A 20,072-nucleotide genomic window follows, 5' to 3' on the forward strand; every position below is an offset into this window, starting at 1 on the left:
CGGATGGAAACAAATACAGAGAGCCACAGCCAAACATAAGGCCGAGCTCTGGGAACCCTGCTAAAGAGAGGGAAGGATTGTAGGAGCCAGAGGGGTAAAGCACATCAGATGAAAACTCACAGAACAACAAACCTGGCCCAAAGGAGCTCACAAAGTCTGTACCAACAACTAGGAAACCTACATGGGACTGACCTAGGCACTCTACATATATGTGGGAGTTGTGTAACTTATTCTGTTTGTGGGACTCCTAACAATAGGAACAGGGGCTGACCCTAATGCTTTGGTTGGCTCATGGGAACCTATTCCTCATTCTGAGTTGCCTTGTCCAGTCTAAATACAAGGGGAGATGCTTAGTCTTACGACAATTTGATATGCCAAGCTCTGCTGATACCCATAGGAGGCCTTCCCCTTTCTGAACAGAAACAGAGGAGTGGACTGGGGGATAGGGTGGGAGGGTAGGCGGAGGTAATGGGAGAAGAGGAAGGAGGGAAAATTGTGTGGGGATGTAAAATAAAAAAAAATGCAGAGGTAGGCGGATCTCTGTGAGTTCGAGACCAGCCTGGTCTATAGAGCTAGTTCCAGGACAGGCTCCAAAGCCACAGAGAAACCCTATCTCAAAAAAAAAAAAAAAAAAAAAAAAGAATGGAGAGAGAGAGAGCCCTTAAAGAAACAATCATTGTCATTAGCCATAGCCATTAGGGAAATACGAATCAAAACTATTCTGAGATTCCCTCTTACACTTACCTGTCAGAATGGCTATGATCAATGACACAAGTGACAACTAGCTAGAGACGATGTGAAGCAAAAAAAGAAGAGACGAAATGCTCTATACATTCTATGAAGAAAAGATGCTATTATACATTTAACAAGGCAGTCCATCAACGTATTTTTGAATTGTGTCAGTATTTAAAGTATTTTTCCAATTTGAAAAAAAAAATTGCTTGCATACAACGCTTTGCTTTTAGGTTATAGCAGATATATGAAAGAAATTTTTATCTAAATCTTACCTGTTGGGAATTATCACCATTCCCTATACTGAGAGAATCTGAAGGTTTGTCAATGGGGCTGTAAAAAAAAAAAAAAAACTGAGTAAAAGGAGAGTAAATCATTCAAACAAAAATACACTCACACACACACACATGCACACAAGCACATGTGTGCACGTTCACACATGTACACACAAACAAAATCGACAAAAAACTCCCCCAAAGTTAAGAATAAACACCGTGTCATCTTAACAATGTTTTTAAAACACTACAATGTGAGACCTTATGTAAGATAGTAAGGGTTCAGAACACATAAGGGAAAGTCTCAACCTTCTCTTCCCCCAGAGAAACTCACGTTCTAATTAGTCCTCAAAACTTAAAGCTGAAATAAACGGCTGATGGGAGAGGTAGAAAATGACAAAAACAAACAGTGATTAACTTATTTTTCTGCATGTTTGACAGAGGACAAAAAGTATGGAAATGTTCTCTGCAGGCACTTAGAAACCATAAATTTCCTTTAATACTTCTATCACTATAAATCTTATCTAAGGAGGAGAAGGCAAGATAAATGACACATACTTGGTGTGGGACAACTCTGTATACTGTCGATTATGTTTTAAATATACGCTGATTGGCTAGTAGCCAGGAGGAAGTATAGGCTTTTACTTTTTTATTTTAAGGACTTTAACCTTTTTCTTTTCTCAAAAAGCTAAAAAATGGAAAAAATCTAGCCGTCAAAGCCACAACTTTAATCCTCTCCATATTGCTATTGCTTAGAAAATTAAGACTCATGTGGTCAGAAAAAGAAAGATATACAATAAAAGATTCAAAGAAAAAAAAACCTAAATGTTTTACAGTGTGTTAAAAATATATGCAGGCTAAAGGTTAAAGTCAGAGAGAGAGAGAGAGAGAGAGAGAGAGAGAGGGAGGGGTTGGGTGTGACACGCCTTTAATCCCAAAGTTTGGGAGGCAGAGGCAGACAGACAGACCTCTGTGAATTCAAGGTGTGGTAGTTCACACCTTTAATCCCAGCACTTGGGAGGCAGAGGTACGTGGATCTCTGTGAGTTCAAAGACAGCCTGGTCTACAGAGGGAGTTCCAGGACAGCCAAAGATATACAGAGAACCTGTCTCAAAAAGTAAAAATAAAAATAAAATTAAAAAAAAAAACAGAGGTTAAAGTAAAGCCTCATAAAGATGGAAAATACACAGAGAATCTTGATACTGTATGTTATACTCTCTTTGAATTGTTTAAATACTGAAGAAAGAGCAACAGCTGCTAAAAGATACTTGTTTATAAATGCTGCTAAATTAATCCAAGATAGGTATTTTGAAAATAACTTGACTTCAAAATTGAAGTCAAAAGGTATGTTACTTTGGAGAAGAGATTTTGCTTTTGTTTCCACAGAAAATGAGAGGCTGTGGATTCATTCTGAGTTAAAAAAAAAAATCAGGTTTGATCAAGGGAAGACCACCTGAAAACTCTCCCATAGGAACAGATGGCCCAGATGTCTGAGTTCTATATCCAGAACAGATTCTCTGCCTGAGATGATCAAGCCTCACAGGATATTCCACTCAGGACTTGACCATAATTCAAAAATTTCTTTAGGTTCCCCATAAGATTATCCGTGCCCCGAACCAGCAGAAAGTAGCCTGGAATACTACGCCCACATTTCCAAAAAAATGGACTATGGATATTTTCCTTTCTTAAAAAAAGGAGGGGAGGGGGAAATGGTGTGGGGCAATTCTGTATTCTGTCAATTATGTTTTAAATAAACGCTGATTGGCAGGTAGCCAGGCTATTACCCAACCTGAATCCCAAGCATATCTTCTACAGAGATGCTGCGAAGCACATCAGATAATCTGACAGACTGCACAGTTTTAAACTATGAAACTGTTTAAGTGATTTATACACTAAGAAGAGAAATGGAAAAGGAGCATTAAAGGTGGAAACAACCTATGTCAAATGACTTCATATAATAGAAAATTATTAGTTCCAACAAAAAGATGGTATGAATTAACAAAAATAATGACATAAAAAAAGAGACATAGCCAGAAGACAGAGAGTAATGGGAATAAGCAATACTTAACAACAACTTTTTTTTACATTTGTTTGTGTGTGCGCACAAGTATATGTGCAAGCAGAACATGAAGGACAAAGGACAAACTGCTGGAGTCAGTTCTCTCTTTCTACCATATGTATTCATATGTACAAACACATACACACAAATAAATACTATGTCCAGAAAAATATGTATAAACCCTATAGATAAAATTTATAAAGATTTTTCATAAAAAAGCCTTGCTAACATTTTTAGCAAATACCATTCCAAGAGAAACTATTTTTAAATTAACCGGAACTCTTTGAAAGCTAAATATATATTTAAATTTACTTATATAAATTTTATATTTATTTATATAAATGTTTATTTGAATAAATTTATTTATTCAATCAAATAAAATAGACAATATAAAGCTTAACGTCATTATCTCTAGAGATTCTGGCTCAGTCTAAGCTCAAACACCTTGCATGTTAGTCAGCTTTCTATCAATTTTATCACAATCAGGATTAGCTGGGGAACCTCAACTGCCAGCACGAAGGTTACAGGTGCTTGAGACTTCAACTCTGGTCTTTATGCTTTTGCAGCAAGTACCTTACCTGCTGAGCCATTTGCCCAGGCTCTCACATCCTACCTCAACTATCCCTATCCTGACTCATTCAGTGAGAAAGAATACACAATAGTCCATTTTTAATATAAAAGTGCTTCAAGTGACCTTGGAGTTTAGATAAGCAGGGAGTCCCCTGTCCAAATAGCTAGTGCCTATTTGTCTAGGCCTTTTTAGCTATCTTTCATTCATGCTTAAAGTTTTGTTGGAGGAGATCTGTTTGTGTTGATTGCTCAGAAATCACAATAAACTTTCATCTCAGGATGGAAAAGTACAGGCCATAGTATACTATATGACTAGGTATATGCATTGAGGGGAATGGGTAACAAAAAGTAGACAACATGAAGATTGTACCTCCTGCAGTACTCAGCAAATGGTGAAGAGCGGGAAAGAACCCTCATTAGGGATATAAGAATGACTGTTTTGCACTTAATCAGCCTGCCTGTCACTTTGTCTGAGTTGGTGCCCTATCTAGCAAGGTCATAAAGTACCTCACTATTGCCACTGAGTCTTGAGTACTAGTTACTATGAAATGGGAGACACATTATCCCCATCTAACTTTCTAAACAAATCCTTTAGATCAGTGGCTCTAATAACTTCTTAAACTACAGTCAACTTAAGTAGGGTAAGCATCCCCCAGGTGACTTAACAGCTACCCACTATGTATGCACATGTGCAGTAACTACATATAAATCAGAATCAGACAGGGACTGAAAAGAAATAAAGACAGAATTCGTAGCAGAAAACCAAACCAATTTTAATTTAAGAAATTAACCAATTTTAATGAAGTATTCTAGTTTAGCAGACTTTTACCCATTTAATTACTAATAAACAGCTCTGGGCTTACGCAAAAATAAAACTGGAGATTTAAACCATTTGTCTACAATAAAGGAAAGTCTTTCTAGAGATCCACAAAATGAAAGTCACTTTTGTGGCTCCTGTCCATACTTCGAGAATCACTGTTCTCTACTATTCAGAAATTCACCTCTAGCCTTCTCTAGCTAGCAGCATAGCAATGCCTCCATATAGAAATGGGTACGTAGAATTTTGCAGAAAATTTCAGAGTTCATAAATATTTTAATACCTACCAACCTATTAATGATTTGCCAAGTTCTCCTAGAGAGTATCTTGTACATTTTTGACAAACTATATTACACTACAGCATCTCCTTCCCCATGCCCCCAAGACAGGGTTTCGCTGTGTAGCCCTGGCTGTCCTGAAACTCACTCTATAGACCAGGCTGGCCTCGAACTCAGAGATTCTCCTGCCTTTGCTTTTCACGCTGGGATTAAAGGCGGGAACCACCATCGCCTGATACTTGTTATGATTTTTAATTCCAAGGAATCTAGAGAAGAGGATTAATGCACTAATTCTTCACAATCTACTCAATTACTAAGGCATTTAGATGGCACCTGTCTGTCAGAGCACATTTAATTTTCAGTAAGAATATTAGCCAAGTTCTTTCAAAGGGGAGTAAGAGATGATAGTCAGCTGTAAACTGTTTGCATAGCACACACAAAAAGATGACAATAACAACGATGATGATGGAGATGGGGATGACAACAATGCACACTTCTTCATGAAGTAAAAACTGATAAATTCTTATAAGTCTTCCTTTTAATACCTTCACTAGACAGTATACTAGTGCCCTCTATCTGTGGTTAAAGGAAGTTTAAAACACTATCAATTCTTTGAAAGAAAACTCTGGTAGACCAGAGATGTTCAGTCAAAATGGTTTCACTTAAAACTAATATAATTGATATTAAATTATTTTCTAGCAATTTCTCCTTTAAAATGTTGGCATAGTTTTAAATGATGGCAAAGTAAGATAAGTCTAGTCTTTAAAGTGAAAGAGATTTTGGTCAGAATCTGGTCTCTATAGCACATTTGTATGGAATACTTGTTAACACTTAGCTCTTTTAGTTTTCTTATCTGAAGTAATAATGACAATATCTGCCACACGGAACTATTAAGATTAAATTAGCACATCAAATTTTCATTTACATCTTCCTTTCACTTCAGTCTGAACTTAACATCTTCATTTTCGCACATGGACTTCATGAGCCACATCAAGTCATGACCACCTATACTGTGCAATGTGATTCTTACCACTAGGTCTACTCAGTGTCCATAGCACAGTAGCCCAACCAGGTACTATTCTTTTTATAATCTTCACTTGTTGCACCATATCTCAATCTACATTTTATAGCACAAAGCTATAAAATACCCATCCTTTATGCATTACAGTTGATGGCTTCCTTGTTTTCTGCTTTTATTTCAGTATGTGTTATTTCATGCAGAAAAACTATTTTTAATAAGACCAATGATGTATATAAATGCTGAGTATATCAGAAATGTTTACTACAATAATGGTAGGTAATGAGCAATAGCACTTGGTTTGTCATCTAGAAAGGGTAGTACAAACAATCAAAGTAGAGGATCAATTTGTTCAAATCAAAAGATATGGCTGAATTTAGGTTTTCTTTCTAACTTTAACATTATTTAATATACAGTGATTATGTTTTGTGCTGACATCTATTTATACATCTATATGCATATGGACATCCACTATATGTAAGTGTATAAGAAATGAACACATTTAAATAATCTTTAATATTTAAATAATCTTCAGCATCAAAGGGAATAGACAGCAGCTTAAAAATTTTAAACACAATAATATGTTTGAAGAAAGACTCTGAGAACAATCTGTATAAATTTTACTGCTACATTTGAAAGCTGGTTATTTTACTAGACAAGGACTACTATTTAAAACTAGACATTAACACACATCACTTAGAGACGATTCAGATAGCAAACAGTGAAATCCCAAAGTTATTAGTTAACTGTATAATATTTGACAACTTACAGCAAAGAACAGTTTAAGACATAAAGATAACTAAATCATCATGAGACTTTGTATTAAATTTTTTTTCCGTTTATTTATTAAAGATTTCTGTCTCTTCCCTGCCACTTCCTCCCATTTCCCTCCCCCTCCCCCAATCAAGTTCCCCTCCCTCGTCAGCCCATAGAGCTATCAGGGTTCCCTGCCCAGTGGGAAGTCCAAGGACCACCCACCTCCATCCAGGTCTAGTAAGGTGAGCATCCAAACTGCCTAGGCTCCCCCAAAGCCAGTACGTGCAGTAGGATCAAAGACCCACTGCCATTGTTCTTGACTTCTCAGTAGTCCTCATTGTCCGCTATGTTCAGCTAGTCCGGTTTTATCCGAGGTTTTTTTCAGACCCAGGCCAGCTGGCCTTGGTGAGTTCCCGATAGAACATCCCCATTGTCTCAGTGTGTGGGTGCACCCCTCGTGGTCCTGAGTTCCTTGCTCGTACTCTCTCTCCTTCTGCTCCTGATTTGGACCTTGAGATTTCTATCCGGTGCTCCAAATTGGGTCTCTGTCTCTGTCTCCTTTCATCGCCTGATGAAGGTTAATATTCAGGAGGATGTCTATATGTTTTTCTTTGGGTTCTCCTTATTTAGCTTCTCTAGGATCACTAATTATAGGCTCAATGTCCTTTGTTTATGGCTAGAAACCAAACATGAGTGAGTACATCCCATGTTCCTCTTTTTGGGTCTGGCTTACCTCACTCAGGATAGTGTTTTCTATTTCCATCCATTTGTACGCAAAATTCAAGAAGTCCTTGTTTTTTACTGCTGAGTAGTACTCTAATATGTATACATTCCATACTTTCTTCATCCATTCTTCTATTGAAGGGCATCTAGGTTGTTTCCAGGTTCTGGCTATTACAAAACAATGCTGCTATGAACATAGTAGAGCATATACTTTTGTTGTATGATAAGGCCTCTCTTGGGTATATTCCCAAGAGTGGTATTGCTGGGTCCAGGGGTAGACTGATCCCGAATTTCCTGAGAAACCACTACACTGCTTTCCAAAGTGGTTGCACAAGTTTGCATTCCCACCAGCAATGGATGAGTGTACCCCTTTCTCCACAACCTCTCCAGCAAAGGCTATCATTGGTGTTTTTTATTTTAGCCATTCTGACAGGTATAAGATGGTATCTTAAAGTTGTCTTGATTTGCATTTCCCTGATCGCTAAGGAAGTTGAGCATGACCTTAAGTGTCTTTTGACCATTTGAACTTCTTCTGTTGAGAATTCTCTGTTCAGCTCAGTGCCCCATTTTATAATTAGGTTGATTAGATTTTTACGGTCTAGTTTCTTGAGTTCTTAATATATTTTGGAGATCAGACCTTTGTCAGTTGCAGGGTTGGTGAAGATCTTCTCCCAGTCAGTGGGTTGCCTTTGTGTCTTAGTGACAGTGTCCTTTGCTTTACAGAAGCTTCTCAGTCTCAGGAGGTCCCATTTATTCAATGAGGCCCTTAATGTCTGTGCTGCTGGGGTTATACGTAGGAAGTGGTCTCCTGTGCCCATGTGTTGTAGAGTACTTCCCACTTTCTCTTCCATCAGGTTCAGTGTGTTCGGACTGATATTGAGGTCTTTAATCCATTTGGACTTGAGTTTTGTGCACGGCGATAGATACGGATCTATTTTCATTCTTCTACAGGCTGACATCCAGTTCTTTGTATTAAATTTTGCATATCTGTTTAAACATTCACTCAATTTCTACCACCCAGACCATGTAAGAGGTTGAAGACAGGAAGACTGCTTGTTCCCAAAGGTAAGACTCCAAATATGTGACACTCTGTCCTCATAGGATGTAACATCAGTGATCCCCTAGACAAAACAACCACTCACACTTATAAGACAAACACAAACCACTTCGGGTGAAGACCCTTTTCTCTTTTAGAATATGTTTTCTCCATAGTGTTATGAAAAAACCTTAAGTTGGGTGGCAAGAGCTTTTCATTCCCATTGCAACACAGGGTTCTTGTTTGTTTTTTTTGTTTTTTTTTTTTTTGATTTTTCGAGACAGGGTTTCTCCGTAGCTTTTGGTTCCTGTCCTGGAACTAGCTCTTGTAGACCAGGCTGGCCTCGAACTCACAGAGATCAATGTTAGCCTGGTCTACACAGTGAGTTCCAAACCAGTAAAGACTACTCTATAAGACTCTGTTTTTGAAGACAAAATAAAATAAATATCATACTTAGAAACTATGACCTAACAGTTCTATACAGCTGAAGATGGTGAATAAATGACAGGTCTTGTTGTGAAGTTTGTCTAAAAAGACATAAACAATGAAAAGAATGACAAACAGGAATGAAAGACATCTCACTAGAGTAGTATCAGTATTTAGTCAGTACTTACGTATCATACCTCTGCAATGGTGTCACTTTGTTCTTATTCTTATCAACTGAACCCGTAGATAGCTGAAGAAAATTGGGATTTAATTTATATAATTCTTGCAGTAGCTTCTGTTCATACTCTTGGTGTTTACCCGCCTAATAAAAAAAGAAATTAAAACTGCAGTGGGATTCAAAAAAATAAGTCTGGCATGAAATGCTTAGCTACTTTTGAGTTATTAAAGGTACAGTAAAGAGGACAATAGTTTTCTCAGAGTCAGAATCTGAGGATGATGCTACCAAACTTTTAGACCAACAAGTCATTCCAGTCAAGCTACATACACTACGGAAACTCCAGAGACCAAATCATTTCATCAGCACCATATGTAGAGAACAATTTCACTACATCAATGCACCAGGAGGGTGCTGAGCTAGCTCAGTGGGTAAAGGCATTTGCTGGCAAGCAATGCAACCTGAGTATGATTCCTGGAAAACACATATAGTAGGAGAGAATGAACCCCACAAGCTATCCTCTGACTTCTACATATGTGCTGTGGTATGTGTGCATGTGCACACATATATGCACATGTACACACACATACATACATACAAATGAATAAATACAATAAAAATTTTAAACTACCTGCAGTTTCTTTCATAAAACTAAGTCCTCTAATAGGTCACTACTTAGTTAGCTTTACCTGTCAGCTGAATACAACTGAGAATCACCTAGAGGAATACCAACTAAGGAATTGCCCAGATCAGTAGCCTGTGGGCATGTGTGCTGGGGATTATCTTGAGGGTTAATAGATGTAGGAGAGCCTGGCCCAGCCCACTGTGGACACCATTCCTGGGCTATAAAAGAAAACTGGCTGTATATAAACACATCAGTAGGAAAGTAAGCAGCATCTAAGTTCTTGCCCAGACTTCCCTCAAAGATCAACAATGTGTGAGCTAAAATAATCCCCTTTTCTCCCATAAATTGCTTTTGGTTATGTTGTTTGAAGAAAAGAAAACCAGAACATTTGATGATTAAACAAAATTTATCAATAGATTTCTGCTTTTATTTAGAGATTAACAGCACAATGAATTCACAGTTTTCTTACGTTTTTCTTTATCTTAACACCAGGTAAAAATGTCATTAATTTGTTTTTATTTGCTACTTTCTCCCTACCCAAAACAAAATAAAAATTAATGTCTTAAACTTCTAAACCAGGAATAAATAGTTTGCAGACAGTTCCTTTTGTCAAAATGCTTTGCTGGGACACAGTCTCACTACTCATTTATTTACGGTCTACATGCTGTCTTGCTACAAAGTCAGAGTGAAGTCGTACAGCAGGGATAGTGGAGCACAGTGACAGATGCTGCACAGCCTAGGAATCCTAAAATACTTTACTAGACTGGTCTTTATGGAAGACCTTGCTGGTACCCACTGTATATTCAAGAAAACACTCCTTTCTTGTATTTTGGGATAGCTTTCTATCAGAAGGCAATGTCACAAATGGTACAGGAGAAACCAGGCAAGGATCACTGTAGAAGCAAACAATAAACAAAATAAATGGCAATGAAAAAAACTTCTGAGCAGCATTTAACCACCTATATGTGTCTTGAATAAAAGGACATTTCACTTACCAATGGGAATACCAACTATTTTAAGACTGTGATTTAAGTACATACTGTGGCAAAATGAAAATGCAACAGAATAAAATAAAATCAAAATATGAAGTAAGGGTGGTATCATCTAACTTAGTACAAACAGCTGTATCATGTACAGCACACACAGCACTGCTCCCTACTCTGATACACAAGCTGGTTACTCAATTTTGAGTTATATAGTAACAAAGATGGCTTTTGGATTTTGTCATGATATCACTTTCTCAAATTTTCTTTCCATACTGAGAAATATTTCAGAATAAAAACTATCAAATAATTTTAAACCCAGGATAGTAAGTTGTAAGATAAGAAAAATATAAGATAGACTTGGAAATCCTTAGACAAATTTTCACTGTAATAGCATGTGAGTGTTGGGTATACAGACACTACTTAAAATACAGTTTGAAATGTTTCATCTAGTTTTCATCCCAGAAGGTTGATCCAGGCGCTCGGGCGATGACTCAATGGGCAGAGCGCTGCTGTACAAGCACAAGGACGTGAGTAAGGGACCGTGTGTGCATGCTCGTGCCTGAACAAAACAGAGTGTATATGGAGAAGACAGTAGGATAACTGATTAGCCAGTCTCAGATCAACCAAATAGACCCTGACTCAAAAATTAAGGTGGAGAGCCATCCAAAAAAACATGTTATGTGTACCTTTGTTTTCCACACACCCATGCGCACACACTCAAAAGACAAAGTTTCATTTTAAAAAAAAATCACTCATAAACAATAAACAAAATCTTTTAAAATACTAACTGAAAAAATATGTATTTTGTCTAATTGTCTGAATATCATTATTTTAAACACTGTTGTTTTTTTTTAATTTCAAAGACAATGCTGTAAAAAGTCACCAAGATGTTTAATATAATGGGACTTAATCTGCATTTACTCCAAGTCAAAAAGAGACAAAACTTCATGCTGTATACAATCTGCCTTTAAAGGAGCTCATATGTTTTCTAGTTTGACCTGGAATAAAAAGTAGCAATGAATGCCCCCCACCTTCTAAATGAGAAGTATTCCTGCAAAAGTCCACAGCAACAATCTGAAGTCCTCATCTACAAAAGGGAACTGCAGCATTGTGCTTTGGTATAATCCTCATTTTAATAGGCCGTATGGTCAACATTTTTACTTGTAAAAGCATGTTTATACTACAAATTGAAAGGAGACAGGAGAAGAGGAAAGGTAAAAAAGAAGATAGGATATCAAGCCTTCAAGTCACCTTTTATAGGACACTGACTACTCTGTGGACACTTTGAAAGGAGAGTCACTGCTTAAAAATGGTATCAGCATCATTGGACATTTTCTAGAATATTCTATAAAGAGCAGAGGTTGAACCAAAACAAACAAAAGCAACAGTGACAAAACCCAACTAATAATTACTGTAACTCCTTGGCTTTCTTATTGCTGACACTCTCCTTACGTGTTTCCTGCGGCCAGCTAGGCTCCCGTTTCAATATACGCTAGCACATTAATTAAAACCTCTAGAACATATGCTGATATACTAACGTCACTTTCTGACTTAGCTGACCACAGACTCATTTTTATTGTAACCATGTCTGCATAAGAGACATTTTAAGAAATACTTTAGAAATGCTACTTTAAAGTAATACCACCTTTTAAAAAACTCAAATCTTAGTGCTCACCCATAATTTTAACTTTAAAAGCAATTCCTTTCATACTAAATTGGTAATTCACATGAGTTTTACTACCTGCATTTCCTCTTTTGTGAAGCTGGCTGCCTCATCTCCCAATTCATGCAGATACATGCAGTCAGGCTTTGGGCACTGCATATTCTTTAAGAAGTAACTGCAGTATTTTGTTGTCCCTAGAGATGCCTGTAGGAAGAAAAGCAGAGCAGGGGAAAGCACACTCAAAATTATGAACTGATACCACAATATCAATTTCCATCACTAATGTTATTACTTCACCTAAAATGAGACACAGACAGAACAAAACATGACTGAGAAGACTATGGAGCTGAACTATTACTGGTGGACTTCATGTAGACATCACTTAGATGACATAGAGAAAATCTAAGTGAATGCTTTCCAGAACTGGCAAATTCAGACCTTTTTCTCTAGGAATCAGGGCAGAGAAAAGTCTGTTCCGTGTTTATTAAGTAGCTTGGTACAGAAGAATGGAAATTCCTCTTTCTAACGATGCCATCCTTTTTTCATTTGCACTGGTGGGACTATTTGCCCAAACATAAACCAAAGATCAGGTATTTAGTAACAACAAATCACAACTATTACCTGTTTCTGAGGAGAATAGTTCTATTTTCATAAAATAAGAAAAACATGAATCGAAATCTTAAAGTATTATTCCTAAATAATGTGTATTTCTACCCAGTAAATAAAATAAAACAGAGCACTGCTCAATACTAAATAATTTGTGTATAACAGGTTGGTACAGAAAGCAAAAAGACAATCTTTAAATTAAATGCCTTCAAAGTTACTGCTTAAATATCAGGTACTCCTCTACTTTTTAATATTACCCCTTCCTCTTAAAAGACAGAAAATAACCAACAGAAACATATTACCTTAAGTGTCCTGCCGTCTACTACCACATTGTTGACACACTGTATTGCTCTGAGAGCATCTTCTGACCGGATATAGGTTACATAAGCACTGGCACTCGGACCCTAAAGCAAAGCACATCCCATCCCACTGTTATTAGTTTCAAATTAATACTGAAAAATAAAATTCTTTTGCAACCTGCCTAAGAATTCTAAAGGTTTTTATTTTACTACTGACACTATTAATAATAATGGCATTAATTAGAATAGTTTTGATATAATGCTGGTCCTTTAATTAGTTTATTTAAAAGCACTCATACTTAAATTTTACCTGACTATAAGTGGATTATAACATACATAAATAAAATAGTATTTTTCCTCCCCACACCCCTCATTTTTGAAAAGTAACTTGACAGGCTCATCAAAGTTACAAAAAAATTTAAAAGGTCAGATTTAAAGACACTGTATGAAAGTAAATGCTCTCAATAATAAACGCGATCTGTACAAGTTGTTAACTAATGCCAGTTGGACAAAGCTGCTCTATTAAGTTTTCAATATCTAAAATTAATAGATTATAAATCATTATCTAATTATCAGGTTGCCTGGTAACCACCCCCACCCCTTAATCCCTTCAATAAACTTTTGTTTTCTATTTCCTTCTTATTCCATCAAGCCATTCGCTCTAAGTCCTGAGGGATTGAATGAACAAAAAAATTCCCCCAGCCCACCAACAGAAGTCACTGCACTGTATATATAACTCCTTTGACCCTTAAGCCTTCTGACTACAGAAAGCAAATTTTCCTTCTGACAGCCCAGGACAAGCCCAGACCATAGGGAGGAAAGGCAAAAATCCCTATAATGAATTACCTGTGAGCCTGCATATGATGTGCTATTATTGATGACAACTTTATGTATTTTACCAAACTTCCCAAAATACTCTGGTCGTTTTAAAACCTATAAAAGAAGAAGAAATAAGGCATAAACTGTCCCCGTTTAATCATTTTTATCCTTATAATGGGGACATTCACCATCCCTTGTAAGTGAAAAGCACACTGGTAATTTTTTAAGTTTCTAATTAATGTAACTACCTCCTAAGTGCATTTATGCACCTAACTCACAGTATATTTTAAGAGTCTAAGAGCTATTCTTTTTTTGAACTGAGACTTAAGAATTGTTTGGCATTCCTATGTTCTAATCAATTATCTATGGGATCTTACCTTCACAGAATTCAACTGTATTATCACTAATAAATGATTTTCATGAAGCAGTAATGATCAAAACAATGATCAAAGTTACATACAAGAACAGAGAGATAAAGAACAGACATAAGTAATGATATTTATGTCTCATAAACCTATTGTATATTATACTAAGTCATTGGTTATAAATTCCAAATATATTAATAGCATCCCCTCAACCTTCTATGCTTTATGATTTATTATACAGTTTGTGTATAATTTCCTATGTTAGTAAACTCATTATTTTGTATTGTCTCATGGATTACTATGTCCTCAATCTCCGCTGCTAAGTTACATCGGGAAAATCCATTTACATTCTTCCTCCAGTGCCTTAGTCACTTCTTGTGTTTTCTTGTCCTTGCCTCTCTCTCACCTGTTACTCTGTCATTACTACAGTGCTCCTTTAGATTTTCTTACAAACTTCCATAACCTTGATTAATACAAAATCTCTCCCATGACTTAAAACTATCTCAACATTAAATTTTGTTCTTCTCCTAAAAATTACAGACAGTAACCTCTTGCCCAATGAACAGTCTATGTTGTGCCATTAATTCTTACCAGTTTTCAACTTAATCTCACTACATTTTGACTGTTTATAATAAAAGATTTTCTACAGCCAGTTTTAATGGATTAAAAGATTAAAAGGTGACTACAATGGTTTTCCACTTTTTTTCCTACCCAGACCCTTAACTGACAAAACAACAATGGTAGCTAATGAAACGAAATCTCGTGCTCAGAATGTTTCAGGGCTTAAAGACGGAGAAGGAAGTCATTTGAAAGGGAGTTTTCTTCTAGTCTGTAGAATCTGAAATGGCATTCAATATTCCAGCTAGAATTCAGCTACCAGGCTCCCAAGGCTGGCAGCACACAGCTGCTGTCCAGCAGCACCTCTGATCATAAGTAGGCCTATAGTAGCAGCTCAATGAAGAAAGCACTGGGGGAGCACTTTAGAGATCAGCGGAAGTTTTAACTGGGGGAACACTCCAAGCATTCAAAGGAAGGAAACCAGGGATTCTTCCATGGTTCTAGCCCTGCCCAACAGTGGTCCTCTAGACCTCTGAACATCCTACAACATATAAATATAACTATGAGGACTGTTTATAATTAAGGGAAGTTAGAATTTTCAAATTATATATAAAGTATTTTCTCAGTTATAACAAAAATTTAATTTACAGATGATATGTAATTAAGGAAAGAGTATACATACTTTGAAATTTACTAGTTCTTTTGCAGAAATCACATCATTACATGGCACAACATTGCCAATACATATACTACCTTGGTGCGGGAGAATTGTCTGTATTCTGTTAATCGTGTTTTAAATAAACTCTGATTGGCCAGGAAGGGAGTTTAGGTGGGAAAACCAGACAGGAAGTAGAAATGATGCAATGAGAACAAGAGAATTATAGGAAGGAGGACGTTGATTCCTCCCACTCCTGCCCAGACCACCAAAGCAGCAGGATGTGATCTGCCCCACTGAAAAAGGTACTGAGACACATGGCTAACATAGATCAGAATAATGGGTTAATATAAGCTACAAGAGCTAATAAGTAGCCTGACCTAATGGGCCAATCAGCTTTATAACTTATAGAGATCTCTGTGTGATTATCTTTGGGGCTTGCCAGCTGTGGGGTACCAGGCAGGAGAGAAACCCAAGCAAGCCGGCCTTTATGTTACACTACCTGTAATAATCTACATTATTAACTGCTATATTTAGTGATTCTACAAATTAGATGAAAGGTTATTTTGTAGTATAAAAACACTATTCCAATAGAAACTGAATATTAATGTAAAACCATTTGAGAGACAAGTTAAAAAAGAAATTCATATTCAATAGGTCTAAGACAGACGTAAGACTTGAGATTGTAAACTCCAAAGTAATAATAATGCTTCTGGCTTAAAATGGCAAAGAACACAGGTAGGTAGGTTCTACAGTAGCTGTGCCCAAGCACTGACATGCAAAAAAGGTCTTTTCATCACTGTTTTCCTTGATATATATTCTGAATTATACAGAGAGAGTTTACACCATCAAGAATTTATTTTTAATTGTATTAGTGATATTTGAAACACTGAATTGTTCCTGTTCATAAGTCTTTTCAAGGAAAGTGAAATGTCCTTTTGGGATTTTGTTCATACTTTTAGTTTTTTATCTAAGTATCCTATTCATATGTACACTTCTTCATCCTTGTCTTTTGAAGGCATTACATATGACAGGTGTGGTAGTGGCAGCACTTGAGAGGCAGAGGCAGGTACATCTCAAAGTTCAAGGTCAGCCTGGTCTACAGAGTTAACAGAACAAACAAAAAAAAGGTGTTATATGCTATGGAGGTTTTTTCACTTCTGGGAAACCTATGCTGTCTCCTCGAAACTGGAATACAGGCATCCCACCTGATACAAGAGGAGTTAGGGCACAGAAGAGAACAAGAGCTTAGACTAACCCAACAGAAAAACAGTGGCATATATGGCCAGAGAGGTAGTTTGCGATAAGGTCATGTAGTATGCAGGCCCTTATATTAATAAAAGCTGAAGAATATTGTAAGAAAAATGAAGGATACAATCTGTTTGGCAATGGGGTAGAGTACAGGCTTATAGAAGTAAAGGCAAGGGCGAACTCAGGGAACCATTATTTAGAAAGTAATAGCACCTGTGTGCTAAATGCTGTTGACTGGTCTGGTGAAAGTAAGTCATTAAGAAAAAGATAGGTAGCCAGGTGGTGGCGGCGCATGCCTTTAATTCCAGCACTTAGGAGGCAGAGACAGGAAGATCTCTAGGAGTTTGAGGTTAGTCTACAAAGCGCGACAGGACTACACAGAGAAACCAACAAAAAGGAGGAGGAAGAGGGAGGGAGGGAGGGAGGGAGGGAGGGAGGGAAATAGATAATGTTTCATTTAAGAGCAGTGATTCTGGATTCTGGTTGTACATTGGAAGTAATTTGGGGGTTTTGGCAAATTATTGATACAGGTCTTTCCCCAAAATATTCTGATTCAAGTACTCTAGATCACACAAAAATTCATAGTAAAATACAAATGAATGTGATCTAACAAAACAAAACAAAACAAAAAAGGAAGACACATTATATAGTATTAGATTGTTAAAAGTAATCAATGAACCACTTTTAGAGTTGAAGAGTTGAATATCTGATTTATGGAAATAGTTTCTGGTAAACATTTGGGCATTAACACCTTCATGACAAAAAATACGATAGGTATAAAATTACAATTGACATGCCCATATGATAGCCAGAATGGTATTTCCAGAGCAGAGATCAAGCACATCATTCTATTCTTGAGAACACTCAACAGCTTTCTATTGCTTTTAGGATAAAATACAAACTCCTCAGAATTGTTGGCAAACCTTTCAAAATTATATGCCACTCAACTTGCCCCAACCACTTTTCTCACCATTGAATTCTAACCTTCCAGACAAAGAAATCAGATTGCATGAAGAGGTTTCTCTTTAGAAACCCTTGGACATTCCCTGATTAGGAAAACACTTTAGCCCAAAGATAGCAAAGACAAGCATACCCTGCAACAGTCTGCTACTGTCCTAATGTGCAACACAGTGCTCCTCACACAAGACTGTTACCTCTGCAAATAAACAGGTGTTGTTTTATATATTGTATATGTTCAGTGTGTTACACACAGCTGGCATGATTTAGGTACTCAATGGGTTTTAAATGAAAAAATGAATTGTGTTAGCATTAAGTGAAAAGAATTACATAAAAATCTAGGTGTGGTAGCTCATAACAGAAGCCTGAGGCAGAGGGATTTTCAGGACCTCAAGGCCAGTATGGGCAACAGAAGGTCTCAAAATGAGAAGCAAAATTTGAATGTGTACATCAATAATACTGGTAGGCTTCTAAGTGTTAGTGAATAACCAATGGTTGATATAAAATAGGCTGTTATGGCAAAGGAAATTCAAAGAATTTAAACATTACATATTAACATGAACACTATAGATTTTTACCTAAACTACTGATAAACAGAGGCATTTTTTGAAACATAGTCAAGCATTCATGGACACCACTAAGAAAAACAAAAACGTGGCACTCAAAGGCTGCTTAGTGGATAATGAATGGACTAACAAAGCAATCATCACCACAGAATACACCAGAATAGGAGAAGCTCTATCAATAAACAAGTCATTCAAACTGCTTTGCCTCAGTTTCTCATTTATAAAATGAAATAGCTGTGCTTTAGTAGCCACATTCCTCAATGCTCTTTGGAGCTACCACATACCAAGGACACGACCTAATCTTACTGCTGCACAGCTAATACTATTAATTCTCAAAGCAGAACTTTATCATTTTTTTCTTGGGGAGGTTTTTAAGTGCATATATACACACACTCACCATGTTCATGTAATACCCTCAGAAGTCAGAAGAGAATGTTAGATTTGCTGGAACTGGAGTTAAAGGATGATTGTGAGCCACCTGTAGGTGCTCAGAACCAAACCCAGAACCTCTGCAAGAACACTAAATGCTCTGAAATGCTGAACCATCTCTTCAGTCCCCTACTTCTCTTTTATAAATGCTCAGGAATGTGTGAGCACTTCAATTCTGTCTTCTCTAACCTATAAATTTGCTAGGAGCAGTCTATGTCTGGCTTGCTACCTAATTTACCTTCAGTAACAAACACAGCATCCATAAAATTCAAATTTTAATAAGAACGATTATCTCCACAAACTTGATATCTTATAACTTTTAAGATATAATTATCTCTTAATCAAATTACCATAGCTTCTGAAATTTTTTTCTTCTAATAAAGGAATACACTTGATAACTGATCTTGATATAAGTTTTTCTGACATACAAAAGTTATTTTAAAACTACATTTTTAGGACTTTAATATATATAATACATATACATATATAATACACACATAGATATATATAAAAATTTACCTCTTAATCATCATCAAATTACCATAGCTTCTAAGATTCTTTTCTACTTACTAATGAAAGAATACACTTGATAATCAATCCACTTCTAAATGTTGCTCCACATTGTGAGAGCTGGCTAAACTAAAGATCTATAAAACAAAAGATAAATTCACACCCAAAAGCTCTAAAATCAAGATCAAAGTCCCAGCAAGTTACTGAAATAGCAATTTCAGAAAGACAAAAGTAAGCTCTAAGATTAGCAAAAAGTAACAAAAAGACAGAAGCCAGAGAGGTAAGCTCAGCAGGTTAAAGCTCTTGCTAACCCCAGAGCCCACATAAAACAAAGGTCAAAGAAAAGAACCAACTTGCTAAAGTTATCCTCTAACCTCCAGATCATGAGTGTGAGGGTACACACACACACGGGTAGGAAGGAGGGAGGGAGAGAGGGAGAATAAAACGTTGTTTTAAAGGCAGAGCTGAAAGAGACAAAAACAGATTCGGGCAAAGGTTTAGTCCTGTTCAAGAGAAGTGGTCACAAATGAGGTGGGAGTATGTCTGCCTCAGGAAAGCAAAAAATGAAAGCTTACAAACAAGATGGAAGAAACAACTGCTGAAGATGAGTTGTAGGTCTTAATATTTCTTCAATATTTCTTACTGAAGTCCTTTGTTTGCTTGAAATCTTTTCTTTGTTATTTTGTGACAGGACCTTCCTTCTGCAGCTCAGGATGGCCCAACACTCATTAAATAGCCAGGATGGTCACAAACTCATGGTCTTCTTGTTTTACCATCCTCAATGTTTAGACCACAGGTATGAATTCTTACCAACACCTCTGCAAAGAAATAGGTCTCCAGAATGAGATGTAAACAGTATTGCCAAGTTCCCTGGACCTAGATTCCTAGTAATTTTTGTGTGTAGCGGCTGTAGAGGGC

General features: G+C 36.8%; 1 protein-coding gene across 8 annotated transcripts in view; it reads right to left on the reverse strand.

Annotated features, from left to right (window-relative positions):
• Positions 1–20,072, reverse strand: part of Cnot4 (CCR4-NOT transcription complex subunit 4) — a 101,340-nt gene that overhangs the window by 36,741 nt on the left and 44,527 nt on the right. For 4 of the 8 annotated variants that reach the window (XM_041675409.1, XM_041675405.1, XM_041675406.1 and 1 more), the window contains exons 4-8: positions 13,891–13,977; positions 13,048–13,149; positions 12,218–12,343; positions 8,879–9,012; positions 1,008–1,065 (exon numbers count right to left, since the gene is read on the reverse strand). In XM_041675409.1, coding sequence (XP_041531343.1) covers positions 1,008–1,065; positions 8,879–9,012; positions 12,218–12,343; positions 13,048–13,149; positions 13,891–13,977 — 507 coding nt within the window. The remainder of the gene's footprint in view (positions 1–1,007; positions 1,066–8,878; positions 9,013–12,217; positions 12,344–13,047; positions 13,150–13,890; positions 13,978–20,072) is intronic. The other 4 variants (XM_041675410.1, XM_041675407.1, XM_041675412.1 and 1 more) reach the window with 2 other exon arrangements.

This window comes from Microtus oregoni, unplaced genomic scaffold (assembly GCF_018167655.1).
Source record: "Microtus oregoni isolate MIOR12 unplaced genomic scaffold, Mior012 000026F_ref0000081, whole genome shotgun sequence".
NCBI lineage: Eukaryota > Metazoa > Chordata > Mammalia > Rodentia > Cricetidae > Microtus > Microtus oregoni.